General features: G+C 42.0%; 1 protein-coding gene across 3 annotated transcripts in view; it reads right to left on the bottom strand.

Moving 5' to 3' along the window:
* SH3PXD2A (SH3 and PX domains 2A) overlaps positions 1–22,643 on the bottom strand; it is a 439,126-nt gene that overhangs the window by 356,042 nt on the left and 60,441 nt on the right. For all 3 annotated transcript variants that reach the window (XM_053311873.1, XM_053311875.1, XM_053311874.1), the window contains exon 2: positions 18,667–18,747. In XM_053311873.1, the coding sequence (XP_053167848.1) occupies positions 18,667–18,747 (81 nt within the window). The remainder of the gene's footprint in view (positions 1–18,666; positions 18,748–22,643) is intronic.

Below are 22,643 nucleotides of genomic sequence, written 5' to 3'. Positions count from 1 at the left end.
GGCAGTGCTAAATGGCAGCTTGAAGAAAACACTGCGTGTCCACTTTGTTCATCCAGGCAATCCCTTGATAATGCCAGAGCAGCTGGCAAAGCTAACATAACATTAGAAAAGGTGGGGACAAACAGCAATGACAGGTCCGTCTGTAACTTCTCCAGTCTTGTTGGGGCAATTTCCCACTGGCACTTAGTGCAATCACGTAAATAAACTCCCCATAACCCTATGCTGGATATTTCTGAGAGCAAAGAGCTTCTCTCATCACAAGCCAAGGGATGTGAGCACAACAGGCACTTCTCTGCACCCTTCATAAAAGTGAATGACTGCATTGACTGTACAAAAGCAGAATTGTGTTTTAGAGCTGTGGGCGTGAACTCCTTGCTATTTTCTGGTACCATAAATAACTGAGCACACAGTAGTTAGCTGAGCAGAGGGGCATGCAACTGTGATTTGGAGGGTGTGTTTGCACTTTTACCACTCCGTGAAGGAGTTAATACATCATCATAATTCCCTGGCTGGCACCATCCTGCTGTGGTCACTAACTACATACATTCATTTCCCATCTGATGTAATTAGCCTTTGGACCTCTTCCAAAATAAAACTATGCATTCACTGATTGGCTTTTTAAAGGGATTGCCTGAGAGCCTATGAGTCAAAATGTTGCATGGGGAATTGGTTATCCATATAATTTATCAGTAGTGGAATCAATGAACAGAACTTGACAAAAAATTAGGATCCTGCTCATGGCATAGATCTTGCTCAGTCAAAAGGTTCTTGCTACATAACATTTCCGCATGTGGGTCTTCATAAAAAGAGAGGAAAGATGGTGCCATTGAATTGGTGTTGACTCCTGGTAACAACAGAGCCATGTGGTTTTCTTCGTAGAGTACAGGAGTGGTTTACCATTGCCTCCTCCCATGCAGTATGAGATGATGCCTTTCAGCGCCTTCCTATATCGCTGCTGCAATATAGGAGTTTCCCATATTCTGGGAAATACACCAGCAGAGATTTGAACCAACAGCCTCCTGCTCTCTAAACAAGTTCCTTCCCCGCTGTGCCATTAAGTGGCGAACATCAGTTCAAAAAACAACTTTTTGATTCAAGATGTTATATCTTGAAATGGATCCTTATATACATTGGTTCTGTGCTGATTTTGTTCATTTTGTTTCAGAAATGAGCATGTTCTAACCTAACATATTATCTCTTAGGTATCTCTTAGGACACAACGCTGTAGCCACTTATTTCAGTGAGGGAGGTCTGGAGGATGGGACTGTAATGCTTTGCATCTAAAACGTCCCTTTTCCAATCCCAGGTATTTCCAGGTAGGGCTAAGAAAGACCTGTCTGGATCTCTGGAAAGATGCTGTCAGCCATAGTGTAGACAAACTAGATGGACCAATAATCTGACTCAGGAAAGGCAATATCATATGTCCATAGGACCAAAGACTGTATCTCAGAAATCTTAACAGCATTATTTTATACTAGCTAGGCCAGCCATAGAGAATCTGCGCCTCTAGTTTCCCCCCCGCCCCCGCCACTGCCATTTTGTTCCCCATGGTGCCACCACTTTCCTCTCCCCCTGCCAGCAGCTCGCTCGCAAATTCTCGTGAGAGCTGCTACACATGAGATTAGCAACGTGTACGCCATATATATATATATATATATATATATATATATATATATATATTCCCCCCAAGGATGCTTATTGTTTTATAGAAATCTAAGCAAAATGTAGATTTGCTCTACTAGCAAAAAAGAGGCTTAAAACAGAATCATCACAGGAGACATGAGAACCCCATCCAGGCAGGGTCACTTCTCAAGATGATCCAGGCTGGCAAGAAAGAGGGAATCTTAGATCCAAGTGGCATATGCATTCCCGATTTTGTGTTATGAGAACCTGGATATGTAGGGCTTGTCATCGTGCCCAGCTCACACTGACCCCAGACTGGTGATCTAGGATTTGATCTGGAGTATCTGCTCTGGAGTTGATGTGAGCTAGGCACGATGGCAAGCCCTATATTTCTGGGTTCTCTCACGACACAAAATTGAGAGCATGTGTGCCATTTGGATCTAGGAACTCCATGTTCCTGCCAGCCTGGATCATCATAAGAATGTGTACTGTGATTTCTATTTATTTTGGATATATCTCTATATTATCTTTTAAAAGTCGAACTCCTCACAAGACAACAGCAAATACAAAATATCCTACAAAAAATAAAACCACCAGATTAAAACAAGCACAGCAGGCCAGTAAAGTTGGCAAGAAACAAAAAGAGGAAACCCTCAGGTGCTTCACAGAAATTTTTATTGAGCCTCATGCAGTTCAGATAAGTTATATTTTCTCAAGGGCACGTTGAAGATTTAAATAAAACAGGGTTTTTTAAAAGGTTAAAACAAAAAGGCATCAGCACAAAGTCGGGGCCTGATGGATACCTATGAGGAGGGAATTCTGCAATTGTGACTCCACCACTGAGCATCTGCTTTGCATGCAGAAGGTCACAAGTTCATTCCCTGGCATCACCAGGCAGGGCTGGGAAAGACCTGCATGAAACCTTGGAGAGTCACTGCCAGTCAATGTACACAATACTTAGTTAGAGGGACCAGTGGTCTGACTAAGTAAAAGCAGGCATGGAGCCTGACCGTCAGTGGCCCGTGTGCGGCGGCGGCCTCGCTCACCCCACCCCCTGCGTCTGCTGTCAGACACTGGGGGCGTGGTCTGGCTCCTGAACAGAGCCCTGCGGCTCCAATTCAGGAGTGTGTTGGGCAGGCTCTGCGTTCGCAGCACTGGCCATTTAACTCCCGAAGGGGGTGCACGGCCCCTTCAGAAGTTAGATTCGGGCTGGTGCTGCATTCGCAGTGCGGCCAGGAGCAGCTCTTCCTTAAAGGGAATGCAAATGCAAATGCAGTGGCCATTTAACTCCTGAACAGGGGCCATGTGGCCCCTGCTTGGGAGCTAAACCAGAACCCTTGCGTCTGACGTCAGATGCTGGGGGTGTTGGGGCCGTGGCCCCTGATTGAGCATGGCCTGGGTTCTTTGAACCCGTTTACCCAATGGTGGCTCTGCTCCTGAGTACAAGGTAGCTTTCTATGTTACTAAGAAGGCATGGTGGTGGGGAGGCCCATCTTCACTTTTTGTCCCAGGGCCCTCTCCAGCCTTGCTACACCCATGACTTGAGGTGCAGAGTAGACAGGACTGCAGGTAGACTTTAAGAAAAAGCTAAGGACCATATTGACAGGATCATTCACTGAGCAGGTGTTATCCCGACAAAGACACTAAATTTTCCCTCCTCAAGATATGATATTCTTGCACAAAAGGGGATCTTGCCCTATCATGTCACTACAGCAGTTCAAGGCTATCTAATTTATTTCCATGTCCTGAGAAGTGTATCTAACATAGGAATACTACTGGCTATATCCATGTAGGTCAGCCCTACGTGGGTATAGCTCAGTATAGAAGCATCCGGATTGGTCCTGATCCCAGCACTCCACAACAGGAAAGCCTGGCTTTTTAACCCGGGTTAATAGTGGGGTAGAAGGGTGCAAGCAAGACCTTCTACCCTACTCCTCACTGTGTGAACACTTGGGCTGCCTGCAGGCCAAGCGTTTGCAAAGCTGGGCGGCAAGAGCACACGGCACTGGCGGAATCCCCCAATGCACCACACTCCTGACACTTTTTAAAAATTGTCAGAGATTAGGAGGATTGTATTTCAGTAGGGAGCACATTCTACAATCTCAGGGCAGCAACTGGGAAGGCCCTCCCATGTGTGGACACCAGCCAAGCTGATGACAACTGGAGACGGACATCTCCAGGCAACCTCAGTGGGCAGTGGGGCTCATAATGAAGAAGACATTCTCTTAAATACCCACGGCCAAGCCATTTAGGTCTTTATAGGTTATAAACAGCACTTCATATTTGCCTGGAAACCTATCGGCAATGAGTGCAGCTCTATCAGCAAAGGAGTAATGTGGTCTCTTCAAGATGACCCAAGACTAACTTGGTTGCCGCATTCTATACCAAATGGAGTTTCCGGACTACGTACAAAGGCAGCCTCACATATAGCACATTGCAGAAGTCAAGTCTGGAGGTTACCAGCATATGTGCCACTGTTTTGAGGTCGTTCATCTCAAGAAACGGATGCAGTCGAAGTAGATAGAAAACCCCTCTGGCTACTGCCTCAACCTGAGATCCTCAAAGTGGATCTAGAAGTATTCCCAGACTGCATACCTGTTCCTTTTGGGTAAGTGTGACCCTATCTAGAACAGGTAGATCAAAATAGTCTCTGGAGTTCTGACCCCACACAATAAGTACCTCTGTCTTATCTGGATTCAGTCTCAGTTTATTCTCCCTCATTCAGCCCATTAATGCTTCTAGGTAGGCATTTAGGGAGGTTAAGCCATCTCCTGAAGATGTTGACATGGAGAAGTAGATCTGGGTGTCATCAGCATACTGATAACACCCCTCATGAAATCCCAGTGGTTTCATGTAGATGTTAAAAAGCATTGGAGACAGTATGGAGCCCTGAGGGACATCATAAATAAGTTCAGAATTCAAAGAGCAACAGTCTCCAACTGACACCATCTAGAATCTGTCTGAGAGGTAGGAGGGGAACCACTGTAAGACAGTGCCTCCCACCCCTAAAACTCTCAGATGTTCCAGAAGGATACTATGGTCAATAGTATCGAAAGCCACTGAGAGATCCAAAAGGACCAACAGAGTCACACTTCCTCTGTCAATTCCCAATTGAAGATCATCCATCAGGCCAACCAAGGCAGTCTCCACCCCACAGCCCACCTGAAAGCCAGTTTGAAATGGGTCTAGATAATCAGTTTCCTCCAAGACCATCTGGAGCTGAGAGGCCACCACCCTCTCAATTACCTTGCCCAACCACGGGAGGTTGGAGAGAGGCCTATAGTTGCTCAACTCTGAGGGATCTAATGCAGGCTTCTTTAGAAGAGGTATAATAATTGCCTCCTTAAGACAAGGAGGCATCGTGCCCTCCCTCAAAGAGGCACTTATGATTTCTACCAGGCCTCCTACAACAGCCTCCCTGCTAGATAGAACAAGCCATGTCGGACAAGGGTCAAGAGAACAAGTAGTAGGCCTCATTGCTCCAAGCAGCTTGTCCACATCTTCAGGAGTCACAAACTGAAACTGATCGAGTCAAACCACATAAGGAGTTGCTGGACACCTCCAATTCAGACATCGCAGTAATTGTGGAGTCTTCATCTAAGTTGGCCAGAATATGAGAGATTTTATCTGCAAAAAAACTCATTAAACACATCACGGTGGGTAACTGATGGCTTCAAATTCTGATTCAACGAAGCGGGGGCATGTACTAGTCCCCACAACCCTGTACAACTCCACTGGACGTGAACTTGCAGATGCAATACAGGCAGAAAAGATCCACTTCTATGCCAAAAGTATTGCCTGAGCATAGATCTTTAAATGTGCTCTATGTCGTTATGTGTCGGATTCCAGTCGAGCCTTTCTCCACTTGCCCTCCAGTTGCCTACCTTGCTGCTTCTGTCCCCGTAGATCATCCATATACCAAGAGGCCAATTTCTAAGCGGGTTGGAGGGGATGCTTGGGAGCAATCATATCTACTGCCCTGGTGAGCTTGTTGTTCCAGTTCTCCATCAGGGCATCAACAAGATCACAGCAGAGTCAACATTAAATCCCTCCAAGGCTTTCTGAAATCCTAATGGGTCCCAAAACCTCTTTAGATGGACCATTCTAATAGGCCCCTCACCCCTGAAAAAGGGGTAAGTGGTTGTAAGCCTAACCTTAACCAGATGGTGGTCCATTCATGTCAATGGGGGAATCACAGGAGTCCCCACCCACGGAACACCACCCTGATCAGAGTGAAAGTCCTAATCAAGTGACCGGCAATGTGCATTGGTCCAGAGACCACTTGGGATAGGCCCATAGTCGTCATGGCTGCTATGAACTCCTGAGCTGCCCTGGACAAATTGGCCCTGAAATGAACACTGAAGTCCCACAGCACCAAAAGTCTGGGAAACTCCAACTCAAGTTCTGCCACCACGTCCGTGAGCTCGGTAAGGGATTCTGTTGAGCAGTGGGAAGATCAGTACACCAACAGAAGTCCCAATCTATCCCTGGTCCCCAAACCTAAGAACACACATTCAATATAGTCAGATACCCCAACAGGGACCCTGGTAAGGGAGATGTTATCTTTATAGAATACAGCCACTCCACCTCCCTACCCACGTCCCCTTATCTATCTATCTATCTATCTATCTATCTATCTATCTATCTATCTAGAAAATATATGTAAATATACGTACAAGCATACTTCATAATAATTACAAGCCTTTGCTTTTTCTGGTTGCAAAATTTGGAATTATTTTTAGGGCACTCTCCATATACAAAATGAGTTTATTTTTGGTGAAGAGAACCCTGATTTTCCAAGTGTGATATTGTAGGTGTAACCTTTGACCAACACATAAAATTTCCTCCTTACGTAACATCTATCTGCCAATAATTTCACTGGAACCCAGCAGTCCTGAAGATCTCAGCCACAAACAAAAGCACATTTTAAATTCTGAAGATTCTCAGCAGCTTCTTGCCCAGTGCTAAAAATACTTCCTCATTAATATGTAAACACTTGCTAACGAAACCTCACATGACAGCACCTTGATCTGAGCTGAAGACGGAGCATGAACCAGAAGCTGCACTTCCACAGGAGTCTTCAATCTGCAGAGTTCTTTCATGTGGATTCTTTTTAAGCTCATATGCCACAAAACACTCGGCAATTTCAATGCTGGCACCCTCTCCAAGGCTGCTTCCTTACTAGCTTTTTCTTCTGGAATGAACATCATTCATTCACTCTTTTATTACAGAGCATCCAGACAATGTTGCTGCCAAATAGTTGCATTCTGGCATGTGTGTGTGTGTGTTGCTCTTCCATTTCTTTAAAAGAACTGGTTTATGGTATTTTTTCTAACTTTGAATGCAGTTGCATCACCAGCCTGTCCAATGTGGCACTACTGATGCATCTTGGGAAAGAAGTGGTCCATGAGGCAGTTAGTTATATGTTTGGTGATGTCCTACATTTCCTCCTCATTACCATGTATGTACTGCTATGCAGTCCCTTCCTGATAGCCAAAGCTTCGCCTTTTTATTCCTTATGCATTTTTGCACTGAAGTATAAGGGAACAACTAAAAAAGATGGGGTGTACTGCAATAATAAAAAAAATAATTGCTTTGCCTGGGAGATTGCTCTGACTGCAGTGACAAAACAAGTAATTAAAAAAGCAGTGGCTGGAACAGGAAATGACTAATTAAAGGGCCAATTTCAGTAACACCACTGGCTAGGGAAAGCAGGAAACACATAAAACTAGATGGGGAGACTTTTGCTGATTGAAGACTGCAATCCTAAACACACTTTCTATAATGCAATGGGACTTACTTCCAGGTAAACACAATCTTGCAAATAGGGACTGACATTGCAACCTTTAATGGGGAAAATAGTCATATACTCCTATACTAAGTGCTCTTTGGAACTACAGTTTTAATTTAATTTCCAGCAGGCCACAGAAGAGCAAAGCATCAGCCACACTAAAAAGCCCTAGTTTGGAAAAGACCCCACTGCATGTATTTAATATGCATGCCCCCAATTTTCTAACTGTTTATTTTCTGGGCTGTACAAATCCTGAACTTAACATTGGAGGATCAGTTCACAACCAGATCATGCAACGCTCCTCCATCCATTCTATCACATCCTTATGTTCTCTAGCTAGAGTTGCTATCTTTTCCCGTCTGTCAAAGTTCCTATGCTTTTAACATATGGCAAATAGAGAGATGGAGTTCCCCCAGTACTGAATCTTCATGCTGGAAAAAGTGGCATGTGCTGAATTTATCTCAGAAAAAAGAATCATCCATAATTCTAGCTTGAGTTACCACCACTAGGATTGTTACCCTAAACTGGTTCTAAGTTCCTAAGGAAGGGGCCAAAGCTCAGTGACAGCTAATGTTTTGCATGCAGAAAGCCTCAGATTGAATTTCCCAGCGTGTCCAGTTGAAGGATCTTAGGTCTCAATGCTACAACGGACCCTGAAGAACCACTACCCCATTCAAGTAGACAGCACTAAACTATAGAAAAAAAGAGATTTGGGGGGTGGGGGTAATGGTCTGACTCAGTATCAAGCAACTTCATATGTTCATAATTGTATTTCTTGCTGTCTTGGAAGCGCTAAACAGTATTTCTTCCCACACTCCAAGAAGATCACTGCAACTGGTTCCTCCCTGCTTCTGAAGCCTTAGAAAGCCAATACCCTAACACCTCCCAGAATGTTTAAACTCTCCCATTACTTCCTGTTGCATAATCTAATTGGCTTTTCCTTCACACCCGGTCTCATTACTGACTCACTGGCTGTTGCTGCCAGTTCCTCTCTCTGAGCTGACCAAATTGCACCCATCACATGTGTAAAATCTCCCTCGTTCCAACAATCAAAAGTTTGTGAGGATCTGATTTTAAAGTTTATAACCCCTCCCTAAAAGTCACCAGAAAGGACTGCTCCAAGGAACAAGTGCAAAGCTTAAACAGTATCTTACCTTGTACATTGGCCAGTAGTATCTTCAGCACCAATAATGTGAACTGCTAGCATGGAGATGCTACCTTCATCTCCTGGATGGCACATGGGACAATCTGATGCACATAACAGCTGGTGCTTGTAGTCAGCTCTAACCTTCCAAATCAGGAATATGTGCATTGTGCATTATAGTTGCATTGATACACAGCTACAAAATATGACAGCTCACTTCATGTGGCCATTGTGTTTTTGCCATGAACCACACAAAAATATCTCCAATGAACACACTGGTATACTTTGAAGGGCACAGTTAATCCGTGTTATGGGTTGGTGGGGTGCAGAATTGGATAGAGGGGGAGCATTACAATGTCCTGTTTGATTGCCTGATGATTCCAGTATCTCCTAGTTACTTTGATTTTTATCTGCAAGTGGATCCAAGCTAAATTGCCTTATCTCAAAATCCTGGATATTAGCATCTAATAATGGGATTTGCCACAGCTTTGTTGAGATTACATGTGCCAAAGGAATTACTATTCATGAGTTATTTCACTTTTTGTTTGAAATCTGAACTGCTTTGTAGTTTGTATTTGAATTTCCTATTAACACTTGGCATACTACTCATGGAGTCAGATCTTGGCCGCCCTGCACATATATCTTTAACTGTCCAGAAGATGGATTTTGCAGATCATCATTCAGGAGTGTGAATCTAAAGGTTCAAAGACCTCAAGAGAACTTTGTACTTCCAAACCTGGTCTTGATATGATATTTCAAGGAACTAGAGAAAAGTCAAAATATCATAGATTGGTCTTTTGATGCGGGATTGGCCTTTTCACTACCCAGTTCTTGGGACTAGGTCTCTCCCCAGTGTAATGGAAGCAACACATAGCCTGCAATGTAATTTTCCAGGACTAGTAAATCAGCCTGCAATATAATTTTCCAGGACTAGTAAGTCTTTATAAAAAGTCATGAGGATTTCAGCTTTTTCATTTATTTGGGATAGACATTTCTAACCCACATATGCCCTGAGGCACAGAAATCTTAAGGCAAGAATCAGGGGTGGCAGCGCTTCCAATGTTCTAGCCTTTCCAGATCAGGTTGAGTCTCGATTCTGTCTTCTGCAGTGTTAGTTATTCCACACACACACACCCCGACCAGCTTCATGTCATCTGCAAATTTGATAGGCATCTCCTCTAGCCCCTTATCCAAGTAAGGTATAAAAATGTCGAACATCACAAAGCTCATGAGGACAAAGCAATGAGGCACTTTACTCCATACCTTCCTTCAGACTGATGTGGCACCATTAATGAGCTCCTTTATGTTTTGCTAATGTTTTAAAAGCATCTGGGTCCTAGGGAGGTGCAGTTTGACCTTATTATCCTACTAATACGGTCAAACTGGTTTAAGTCAGTGTACATTAATCTAATGCACATACTTATTGATTGAATGTCTATACTTCTCTATAGCAACATTCTGAATAGTTTGCAATAAAATATAGCCCTACTTATTTATTATTTATACTTCAAATCTGCTGTATTGACTGAATGGGAGTACATCTTCTGAAATTCTCTTTTCTACACAATCATTCAAGATGCAGTTACTTACACACTCTGGCCACTCACTACACAATTGTAATACAACTGTTCTGTGATACAACTGTTTTCAGCAATAAGTACAGGGAGGGAGGATAAGAGCTTGCAATGGGGTGAATTTAAAAGACTTTCTTTATTGGCCAATCATGGGAAATCAATGGCTTTCATAATTATCTTTGGCATCTACTGTATCAAGGCAGGCAGTTTCCTTTGAAATGACTATGTTGTCATTTGCTGGGTGAAGTTCCCTCAAAAACAAAAACTGGAAACCAAACAGACTGCTTTCCAATGGGGAATGTTTAACAATAGCAGAAACAGGAATGATAAACTGTTGCTTTTATATATTGACGGTAATGATGTATTCCCTGAGCTGGGTGGTAACTTAAAGCACTGCTTCCTAGCATCTGAGGGAAAATTATATTTAAAACAAAAAATTAAACCAGTTTAGATAAACCACTCTTTGACTCAGTCATCAATTTGCCCATTCTTTCTGCATCTTATCATGGGCTCACACCTTTTATTCCTCACAAACTGGAAACAACTACTACAAATATTTATATACCAGTTATCAACATATTTGTTCTCAAAGCAATTTACATAGAAAAATACATAAATAATAAAGTGGTTCCCTGTCCCCAAGTCAAACAGACAGCTGGAAACTAGCAGAGCCAATAGTGAAGGTACTTTCCTCTAGTCACAATGTGATAGACATACATGATTTCAGCAGTGAGCCTGTTATGGAAACATATGCACCACATATATACAGGTAGCCCTCTCTATCTGTGGGGTTTTTGTTCTTGCCTATTACATCGGGTACTGAAACCTTGCCTATTACCACGGGTACTTGCCTATTACCACGGGTACTGAAGAAAGAAACCTTATCCCATGGGAATCCAGGGGTTAGGTTCCTAACAACAACAAACACCAAAAACGTTGGGGTGTGTGGGGTGTGGGGGGAGAAAGAAGAGTTTAAAAACACAGTATCTTGCTCTTGTGCCACCTAATGGTGCAGCAGGGAAATGGCTTGACTACCAAGTCAGAGGTTGCTGGTTCAAATCCCTGCTGGTATGTTACCCAGACTATGGGAAACACCTATATCGGACAGCAGTGATATAGGAAGATGCTGAAAGGCATCATCTCATACTGTGCAGGAGGAGGCAATGGTAAACCCCACTATATTATACCAAAGACAACCACATGGCTCTGTGGTCACCAGGAGTCGACACCAACTCGACAGCACACTTTACATTTACTTTATTTTGCTCTCCAGGGCTCCAGGAATGCCTCCCCCAACTGGCCAAATTTTTGGTGGATACTGGTTCAAAATGGTTTTTGGTTTTTTTTAAGAAAGAGCCACAAAATGACTCCGTGCTCTAAAATGGCAGCTGGAAATACAGTGGAAGTAATTTCCCAGTCATTTCTGGCCACTTAGCAACCATGAATAGGTAAATTTTAGCCTATTTTTATACCACGGATAAAGAAACCATGTCTCTAAGACTTGTCCACGGATACGTTAATCCACGGTTGTTGAAACCATGCATAACAAGGGGCTCCTGTAATCTTCTCACCAGGATAGTGCTGGGGGAAACCTGTCTGAGAATAGCCGGATTTGCACAGTGCTAATTGACTATCATTCATTCATTCATTCATTCATTCGATTTCTATACCACCCTTCCAAAAATGGCTAAGGGCGGTTTACACAGAGAAATAATAAATAAATGGTTATTTATTTGTGTCAGTCATAAGGTTGCCTCCACCCTTCTCAAAGTAGGGCTGTGTACAGTATCAGTTGGCTGTGTCACACAAAGGTGCCTCCCCATCGCAGTAGCAAAGTCAATTTTCAAGTGTGGAAAAATATAAAGCACACACATTTATATATACCACTTATCAACTAAAAAGTTCCAAAGTGGTTTACATAGAAAGAATAATAAATATTGAAGTCTGTTAGGCTTCTGTATTGCCCTGCATTATCTGAGGGCATCCCTAACATTTCCCTGCAGGAAAGAACAGAATGGGAAGTAAGGGGGAGGCAAGTTGTCTTTCAGGGAAGGTTGTCCACCAATAATGAGCTTCTCATTGAGAAACCTGTTACTGCTCCAAGCAACTCCAGGGTTCTGCAGAACACAGTATGCTTTAAATCACAAATAGGAGATCTCTCTCTCTCTCTCTCTCTCTCTCTCTCTCTCTCTCTCTCTCTCTCTCTCTCTCATATATTCACACACACACACCCACCCCAAGGACATCTGGGTTCAAAATCTACATCACCCATGAACTTGCAGGATCCTGTAGTTACAGTTCTCCATTTATAAAATGGCCATTTCTCAGACTTGCTATGGGAAGGAAAATTAAGCTGTAAAGCACTTTGAAAAGTACTATATAAACTATTATAGTAGTGTTAAGCTTTCCTGCAACTAATATATGGATGTTTATAAAGAAGAGGGCATTGTATAACAGCAGTCAACAACTGACCAGTTCTGCAGTGATGCTCCAGAATGACCCATGTAGAAAGATGAGCATCACAGCTAGCAATTATAGGATTTTTATGGTAACATTTTTGTTGAATTTATTCTTCAGTGCTCAGCTGTTCATTGATGCTCTATAAATAATCAAGGCTATCTTAGGAACAACATGCAAAGTTAGCAAAGTTTCTAATTCCTCCTCCAAAAAGCCCTAAAGCACTTTAACCCCTCCTGATGCTCCATAAAATTCTTTATTTTTCTAAACATTCGGAGAGGTTGTTAGTGAATGGCTCTCTTTGCCACTTTTAAGAAAACTCACTTGTATCAGCAGACTGAATCCGAAAGGTCATTTTCTGCAAAATGATACACAGACAGAATGGGCAAAAGAAAGCTTCATTTATTTGCCTTTGCAATATTCTGATATTTCAGATGGCTCTTTGTGTCAAAATGTCAACATGGGATAATGTGCTGTGTGGTCACATTTCATTTCTGCCTACCTAAAATTCCTCTTGCACTGTCAGGCTGGCACAGGAGGCTCCTTCATTTCATACCCCAAGTGGTTATGGAACGCTTGCCTATGAGCTCTTAAAACTGAGGCTAACACACCTTGCACCTGCAAGATGTCATGATCTAATGTATGAAAAGCCACCATGAAAAAAAAATCCCATCAGCAGTCAAGTAATAACATTTGTGGCATTTTTAGTTTATCGGTATTGTACATGATTTCTGGAGAGTAAATGGATATTTCTGGAGAGTGACGGGGCTAAAAAATTCCATTCAGCATCTTACACAGAAAAGCCATAAAATAATCACCGAGGATATCAGAGGTATTGGCTGTGGTCAGACTTCTTTGGAGGAGTTAATCCCAAAAGTGATTTACCAGCTCTAGAGAGAGTTCCCAATTATGCTGCAGAGGTCAACACTGAAAGAGAACTGAGTAGGAAGTGATTCATTTAAAACACACTTCAAGCAGACAAGCACCCACTTCTCCCTGCTTTGACTTCTGGAAAGTAGTAAAAAATTTATTTTAAAACACTGTAAGTTGCTTTGAGAATCCAGTGGAATAGGAATAGAAATCTAATACGGGGTGCCTCCACTCCCTAGAATGCCTTCAGTATTTGAGACATTTCTGAAGTGCTGCTCTGTGTGGATGCAGACCTCCACCTCTGTGCCTGCACAAAGACCATGAAAAACATCAGCACTGTATGGTGCTACTCCATTCCTCTGCCACCGGAGATAAGCACTGGAAATACACAAGCACCTCCCATCATTGATGCATTCTCCAATGCACCTCAGTAACGACTGCTAATAACCATGTAGCAACATAGGAAGCTGCCATATACTGAGTCAGACCATTGGTCTATCTAGCTCAGTATTGTCTACACTAACTGGCAGCAGCTCTCCAAGGTTTCAGGCAGGAATCTCTCTCAGCCCTATCTTGGAGAAGCCAGGGAGGGAACTTGAAACCTTCTGCTCTTCCCAGAGCGGCTTCATCCCCTGAGGGGAATATCTTGCAGTGCTCACACATCAAGTCTCCCATTCAAATGCAACCAAGGTGGACCCTGCTTAGCTAAGGGGACAAGTCATGTTTGCTACCACAAGACCAGCTCTCCTCTCCTTACTGGAAGGGTTAAGCATCACATTTCTAGTCACTAGAAGTTTTTCCAGTCTCAAGGGAAAATGCACATACATCTAGATGACTGTCATTTTCCAAGCACCCCCAGAAAGTCACATTGCATTAGGAACTGTAGTGGTAAGAGTGGATTTAGCCTTAACTACCCTAGGCAGCCCTGGAACATAGAGATTCCTCTTTCATTTCCCCCAGTCTTTGTAAATAGGCAAAACTGACTTGGTTTCAGCACCTGCCTTTTTGTCTCACAATTTGCATATCAAAGAAGAAATACAAAATTCGCAGAATTAGCACTTCATGGTTTGCATTCTTGATGAGAGTAAGCCTCATAGAAACATACCTGAGACATTAGCAGCCAATGCTTTGCCTAGACACACCATGTGTTACTTAAATATCAAGACTAGGTAGCCCCTGATGGGCACGTTTTATTCCTAAGGAAAGTCACAGTCTGCCTATGCATGATATGAGAGCTGGCACTGTGACCGTGAGCATGAATTACACCCTTTGCTAAAGAGGGTCCACCTTGGTTTGCATTTGGATGGATGTCTACATGTGAACACTATAAGATATTCCCCTTAGGGGATGAGGCCACAGCTCAGTGGAAGAGCATTTGAGGTGCTCACTCCCTTGCATCTCCAGGTAGGGAGGAGAGAGATTCCTGCCTGAAACCTTGGAGAGCTAGATGGACCAATGGTCTGAATTGGTATAAAGCAGCTCCCTCTGTTCCTAATAGGACTGTCCCAATGGAGTGCCTACCTATTCTTTTCTCAGAATTCCCTTCCTTTCACGTCCCTTCACCCTCTTGCTGGTTACAGGAACCATCCCTGTCACCACACTGATCAGTTTTAAAACTACACACCAGAGGAAGTCATGAGAAACAAACTCCAAAGTGTTGATGTGAAACCTCTAGTAAAGCTTTCAAATGCAAGTTCTGACTCCCAACCTTTCCTGCACTGCTGTTTGATCTCATCAGTTGGCTCTCACAACCTCCCCTCCCCCCACTCCAGGGCATTTGAAATCAGCCCAACATAACGGATGCAGCTCCCACGGAAATGGGAGAGAGCCAAATTCAGCACCGGAAAATAATGATGTAAGCTATTTACAGAAAAAACAGACACGTGTGTTCACTCAGGGCCTTGCAATGATCGAACATCATTGTGTCACAAATGTAAAGAGGTTAATCAGGGGACTGCACCCTGCATTTCTAATTTTTTTAAATCAAGTTCAGCTGAGGGGTTGATCCTACACTATCCAATGGAATGCTGAATCAATGAACTAATTGCATGCTAGCAGAACTACTGTGACAGCATCATTATACATACAAGGAGCAATTTCCACACTTATGATAACAGATCCTTTCCCTAAAAACTCCCCTCAACGTGTGTGTGTGTGTGTGTGTGTGTGTGTGTGTGTGTGTGTGTGTGTGTGAAGGGAGGGTGGAGGGTCCATTCAAACCCACTCCAATAAGAACACTAGGAAAATTGCTAATGAATACAATCCATGAACTAGCAGAATGTGGGCATTGTACCTGAGTACAGCACACCGGTAAGCCCCACCTCTATGCTGACACTCTCTGAAATTCTAACCCCATGGTCATCAAAGTTACATCAAAGTGCTTGTTGCAGATAAATGCCATTCTCGAGTACAGCATAGGAGTGGGGTTTCAGTACATCAGTGTGTGGCAAGGCTTAAAGGGGCAGGACTAAACACTCTCTAAAATGGAAAGGTTTTAGCCAGTTTCCTAAATGCTAACATATTTGCAGGCTTCACAAGTGTGGTTATTCTACAATGAGACTGCAACAGAGAAAGCCCATTGCACCACATCCATTGTGAAAGTGTCAGAGAATGGAGAGAGAGATTATGGAGCCAGGCATGCCACAGTACTGGAGCATATTTTCACCCTAAGAAGAGTAATGAAGAACAAAAAGAATCCCATCTTTGTTAAGATCATATTTCTATAGACATTTTATCCTCGAATGATAAGTATACATTGTTGTTTGCACCTTAGGGAATATTGATTTACCAGGAATCACTTTAAATAGTTCCTAGAGAATTTATTTTTAAAGAGAGGCAGCCAGATGGTCACCCTTCCTCCTTCATTCTTGAGTATTAAACCTGTCCCTCATCATTACCTACAAAGCAGTAAGCAAGATAACATGCTTTGGACACAACATGTGTTTTTGGACAAAGGGATGTTGTGTCCATTGTGTTTGGACACAACATCTCTTTGGATACAACATGTGCATCAATAATATATATTGCCTGTTTGCAGTTCTGGACTCTTTTTAGTTCAATGCATTTTTGTAAGTGTTTTTTCCTCCAATAATATTGTGAGAGATCTTGAACAACTGTGGAAAGGTGGGATTAAAATAACATGTTTTAAATAAATATATTTTATAATATGTACACATCTCTAATATGCAATGGTCACCAATGCCTCCCACTAAACTCTTTTGAAAATGTTGCTGTCCATGTGTGCCAATGTCCTGCAAGACAATACACACAACAAAAACACCTAATGTGCTTAGGAACAAAAATATAAGGGTGGAGGGTTTTTTTGTTTTTGCTTTCTTGCAGTGTTTTAAAGTGGGAATGGGAGAGGACGCATGTTGTTTGGCAGATGTTTTCCACTGGTGCTAAGCCCCCCTTCCCTCCCACTTATCAATGGGACTTTTCAAGACTCCTTCTCCCTGATTGGAGACATAATTTCCTGTCCAAAACACTAACCCCATTGATAACTTTAACTTGATGGGAACTTTTCAAACCTAACAGGAAAGTCCGGGAAACTTACAACACAGACAAAAGTGGGGAAATAGCTGAAGGTTTTGTGTTTTATTTTGCTTTTTAACTGCTTAAAACTGAGAGTGTTGGACTGCAGGGGTCAATTTCTTTTTAGAAGTTGCTATTATCAGCCTATAAGCATAACATCAGGTTCAGAGGAACCAACTGGCTCAGATATTTCTCCTCCATGTCAGTTTGACCACTTGGGCCAAGGAGGAACAACAGCAGGAAAGGTAGAGAAAATCAGAGAAACTTGCCTTCTATGGCTTTATTCAAATCCATAGATTTGGGTTTGTTAAAAAAAAACTTGCTGCAGAAAAGGTAGCACATAACAATCAGAGAAATAAATTGATAGAGCTCTCCATTCACAAAAGTAGTTGGGGTTGCTTGGTTCCTAGTAACTGCTTTCAGATTGACATCTCTACATGGATTGTGCAAGAGAAGGCACTTGTCAGCTTTTTTAAAATTTCAAAAGCCAAGGCATATTAATCAGCTCCTTGAAAGCTGAGTATGATTAATAGATCTGACACTGTCTATCACAACTTGTCTTTGAAACTCTCATCCAGCAATTTAAGTGTTTGCAACTACTGCAAGAGTCTTGTAGAGAATTTTGAACAGACAAAGCCTTATGCCACAACTTTCTGATGGAGATCAAAAGTTTCCCCCACACTGTAATCAAACCAAATGTATACTACCAAATCCATCACTTTCTCATGAGTCACTTCTTAGTTATTTCCTGTTTCCACAGAGAGAAATAGCTGCAGTGACTTGATTAGGTCATATCATCACTGATTTTACCAATGACAATTGGTTTCTTTCGTATAAATGCTGTGGCAGTTACAAGGACAATTTGATGAAAGGGGTCTTCCTATGACAGTTGCTCCACTTCTTGTCTGAGATGAAATAAAGCTTGTAATGCTATATAAAATGGGATCCCAACATACATAACAGGAAATACTTAACAGGAAAAACTTTCCTGATAGAAATAGTTTGACATTCTGTGGATAGGAGGAAAACACACTATTGCCCCAACAGTTTTTGGGGAATAAGGATTCAGTAATTGGGAATCTACATAGCAATTCCTCAGTTCCCTGTGGTTCACTCTCTGTTTCTGGCTAGCAGCGGTTTTAGGGGTTCTGTGAACAGAACAGAAGGTTGTTCTAAGTAGGCTACTGCCTGAAGCTGATGGACTCAAGCTCTTTCTAGTGCTTTGGAGAAGGGTAGGAACTGACCTGAGCTCTTACACTTCAATAAAAGGTGACCACAGGAAGGCTGAAGAGAGAAGAGGCAGAAAATGCAAAGGATAACGTAGCAAGAGATTGATGAGTTCGAAACTAAACACTAGTAGTAAAAACAACTAGCCTAAGGTACACTCTGGATTCCCTTTTAAAGATGCAGGTGGGGGGGATACTGTACCACTGACTATCAGAGAATGACACAAAATAGTATAGTAAGGCAAGGAGAGAGAGGACAATTTCCCTCTTCAAACCCAAAAGCCATTCAATTGTCTGAACATTTTGGATATGATTTCTTTAATACTGCAATATCTATAACATCCTCAAGGGGCATTACTACTTTGTATTATGGAAGGGCACACTATTTGATAATGTAGACATCAATAATATGCATACTGCCTTTACAGAAATAAACCAGTTGGTTACCTGGAGATCAAAGAACTTGCTGTATCTGCGGTAGATCGTCTGACAAGTCGAGTCTGACCATGTTACTTTTATGATATAAACCTGGAGAAATAGAAAGAAAAATATCTTACTTAACATAATTTTTGATATCTTAACACCAGCAGCAATTCAGCAGTTTAAAAGGCAAAGCTGAGCTCTCTTTCTATATACATTTTTCTACACACAGTTACAATTTCTATAAAATGAGAAGCATAGCAACAAATGCACAGCCTTAGTCAACTCTCAGAAGGAGCCATAGGAACTTAGGACAACAATCTTGCTATATTGGTCCAAACCTACAATATTCCAAGTCCCTGAGAATTGAACAAACTGATAAACGCCTGCAAATGTTTGTCCTCAGCATTTGGTACTCCAAAGAATACTGCCTCTAAATATATAGATTCTGTTTAACTATCTTGGCTAAAAGTCATTGCTAGACCTATCCAATATGATAAAACATACAAAACAATTGTCTAATTGCTTTTTAAAGTAATGGCCATTGAAACACCCTGAAGCAATTAATTCTGTAAGTTAATACTTATGAACAATTTCATGAAAAAATATTTCTATTTGTCCTCAATCTGCCACCAGGCAATTTTCACTGGGTGATACTAAAACCTAGCGCTTTGAGAGAGAGAAAAATAATTTCCCTCTGTTCATTCTGTCACTATCATCACTTTTAAAACTTTCATCATGTTCATCATAGGAACATAGGAAGTTGCCATATATTGAGTCAGACCATTGGTCTATCTAGCTCAGTACTGTCTTCACAGACAGGCAGTGACTTCTCCAAGGTTGCAGGCAGGAATCTCTCTCAGCCCTATCTTGGAGAATCCAGAGAGGGGACTTGGAACCTAGATGCTCTTCCCAGAGTGGCTCCATCCCCTGAGGGGAATATCTTCCAGTACTCACACTTCTAGTCTCCCTTTCATATGCAACCAGGGCAGTATTTGCAACCAGGGCAGCAATCAGTAACAGTATCATGTTACCCCTTAACTGTATTTTTCAAAACCAAAAGTTTACATTTTGAAGCCTTTCTCCATAAAACAGCTTCATCTTTCCCTTGATAATTTAAGTTGCCCTTTTCTGTATCTTCTACTTTTTTGAGATGGGATGACCAAAAATACTGGACACAATATTTGGTGTAGCTTTGCCATATATAAAGCTATACCATTTCAATTCTTAACATGGATCTGGGTTTTCTCCTCTGCCTCAGTACAGTGAATTGATATTTCCATTGAGTATTCTACCATAACCCCAAGATCTCTTTCTGCAGAGTTCTTCTTTACCTGAACAGGATGAATGACTCAACTGCTGGATGGGAAAGGCTATGTATGTGCGCACATACTGGTGTCATGAAAAGACTCCATTAAACCTTAAGGCTGAGTCTACTTCCCACCTTAGTCCCATTTGCACATTATGAGAGCCAGCAGGGCTCATGCTTACAACTGCACAAGAAGGGAGGAAGTCCCACTCCATGCTGACTGGCACCCCCTCCAGCTGCCCCATGCACACTTTGTCCCAAGTTTGTCCCAAGGTGGATCTTGTAGAGTGTGGGAGGTGGGGTCAGAAAGAGAAAGGGAGGGAAAGGAGAAGGAGAACATTGAGTCATTTATGAATAAACTCTTAGTTAAATCTATATAAAATTACCCCTCTTCTTAATTTCGCTAAATCCATTGTCATTAAGCTGGAGGAATATAATATGCTGGTCATAAATGTGTATATACTGCCCCAGAAATCGCATGCTAGCATTAAGATGATTTGAGAGGGCCTTAAAAATTATATCAACAATCTTTTGGTACAATTCCCAGATTTTTATTTCATAATGGGAAGTGACTTCAGCGCTAGAATGGATCCCTGTAGAGTTATTAAAAGCAATCATTGAGTGGTGGGCCCCGATACTGGCAAATCTTTTCTCTTATATTGATCAAGTAGCTTGCATACTGGGAGAATGGGATTCCTCAGTTATTCTATCCATAAGAAAGGTCAACACTCCGATCCATCTAACTATTGCCCAATAAGCTTGCTGAGCATAATTAGTAAAATGTATGTCAGACATCTCTGTAATAAGCTTATTGATTGGGCAGAACAAGAGCGTTCCGAGTTGAGCGGTCCACATTGGATCAGGCCCTGGTTTTATGGCATCTAACTGAAAAGTATGTTGGTAAACCCTCCTCCTCTCTATATGTGGCATTTATTTATTTTTAAGCTGCTTTCGACTCCATCCCTAGATCACAACTCTGGAGCAAACTGGCCAACACCTCCATAGACTCACAATTACTCCTGCTCATCCGTATGCGACACGAAAACACCTCACTGAGAGTAAAGTGCAATAATTAAGGTCATCAGTAGCCACACAGAAGGGGGTTAAGCAAGGATGTATCCTTGCTCCTTTTCTGTTTAATTTCTATATTAATTTTTTAATTCCCCTTCTGGACAATCCCAACCTTCACCCACCTAAGCTAGCTGGCAGAGCCATCTCAGCCCTACTTTATGCTGATGAGGCGGCTCTACTATCGATGACATTGGTTGGCATGAGGAGCGTGCTACAAAGACTTACACAGTTCTGCAAAGGTAAGTCCCTAGTCATAAGTACCCAAAAGACTAAGGTCATGGTATTTGCCAAAAGACTGAAAGAACACAAATGGCAAATTAACCGGAATAGGGTTGAGCAGGTTAGGAGCTGTAAGTATTTGGGCACAGTTTTCCACATAAATGGTACTTGGGGTACACAATGCGAACATGCTGCAGCAAGTGCACAGAGAAATGCATCTGTTATATTAAAATTTTTCCATACTAGAGGGGGCGATTTTATCTCAGCAGCTGTCAAGCTATACCAGGCCAAAACACTGGCACAAATGCTATACGGGGTCCATATCTGTTCCACCTGCAACTTCAAACCCATGGAAGTTGGGTTTGTACCATATTCTTCTGTACCATATTCCAGGTGCCTAGACATGTTTCAAATGCCATCCTATGCTTAGAGGTGGGTCTAACCAGAGTCAAGACACAGGGGTGGCTAAAATTATATTTTTGCCACCAGGGCCTGGCCCCCCTGGTATTGAAAGATGAGTTCCATTTTAATTGGTGTAAGAGCCTGCATAATAAATTGGGCAGATATGGCCTCTCTCCACAATATCTACTTTCATTGGAATATGATGCTGCCAAAGAAATTATTAAACAACGTATTGTGGGTATGGAGAAGCAATCTGAACGAAGTCTGGTTAACCTCTGTAGCATTCCAGATGGCTTCTCATATTACCCTCAGCCAGTGGCGTGCCTTACAAAATTGACCACTCTAAACCAGAAGAGAGTGTTCTCACCGGCACAATTTACCGTAATGCCCTGCGTTCTACCATTTTGGATGGCAGATTTAAGAGAATACCACTCAGGAACCGACTATGTCCACGCGGTTCAGGCAATATCGAGTCCATCTCACGTGTACTTTTATACTGTTTATATTATAGGGACATTCATATTGCCTGGATTGAACCACTTATAGAAAGCATACCAGGTCGATCAGAAGAGTATCATACGTCCTTTCTTCTGACAGATCAGTATACAGCAATTACAGCTGGGGTAGCAAGATTCTGTGCCGCAGCATGCAAACTGAGATGGTGGCAGTTGATTGATTGTAATTGAAACCTCTGTATGTATGTTTTAGTACTCTTACCCAGTCCTGTTTTTGATTTTATTTTACTTTAATGTTATTTTCCATTTTATTTTTTGACTGCTGGTCATTGACTGTAATAATAATTCATTCATTCAATATATAATTACTTTGTGTTTGTGAGAGAAGCAGCTATAAAACAAGGCCATAATGTCTGAAAATAGTTCTGATGACATGGAGAGTCTTCACCATAAATGACAACATAAAGAGCCTCCACCAGAAAAATTAATACTTTTTTTTAAACCAACTGCCTTATTTTTAATCCAAAAGATGCACCAGAAATTAACAT

This window comes from Hemicordylus capensis, chromosome 3 (genome assembly GCF_027244095.1).
Source record: "Hemicordylus capensis ecotype Gifberg chromosome 3, rHemCap1.1.pri, whole genome shotgun sequence".
Lineage (NCBI taxonomy): Eukaryota > Metazoa > Chordata > Lepidosauria > Squamata > Cordylidae > Hemicordylus > Hemicordylus capensis.
Note: the sequence above shows the minus strand (reverse complement) of the source record. Positions and strands in the feature narration are given on the sequence as shown.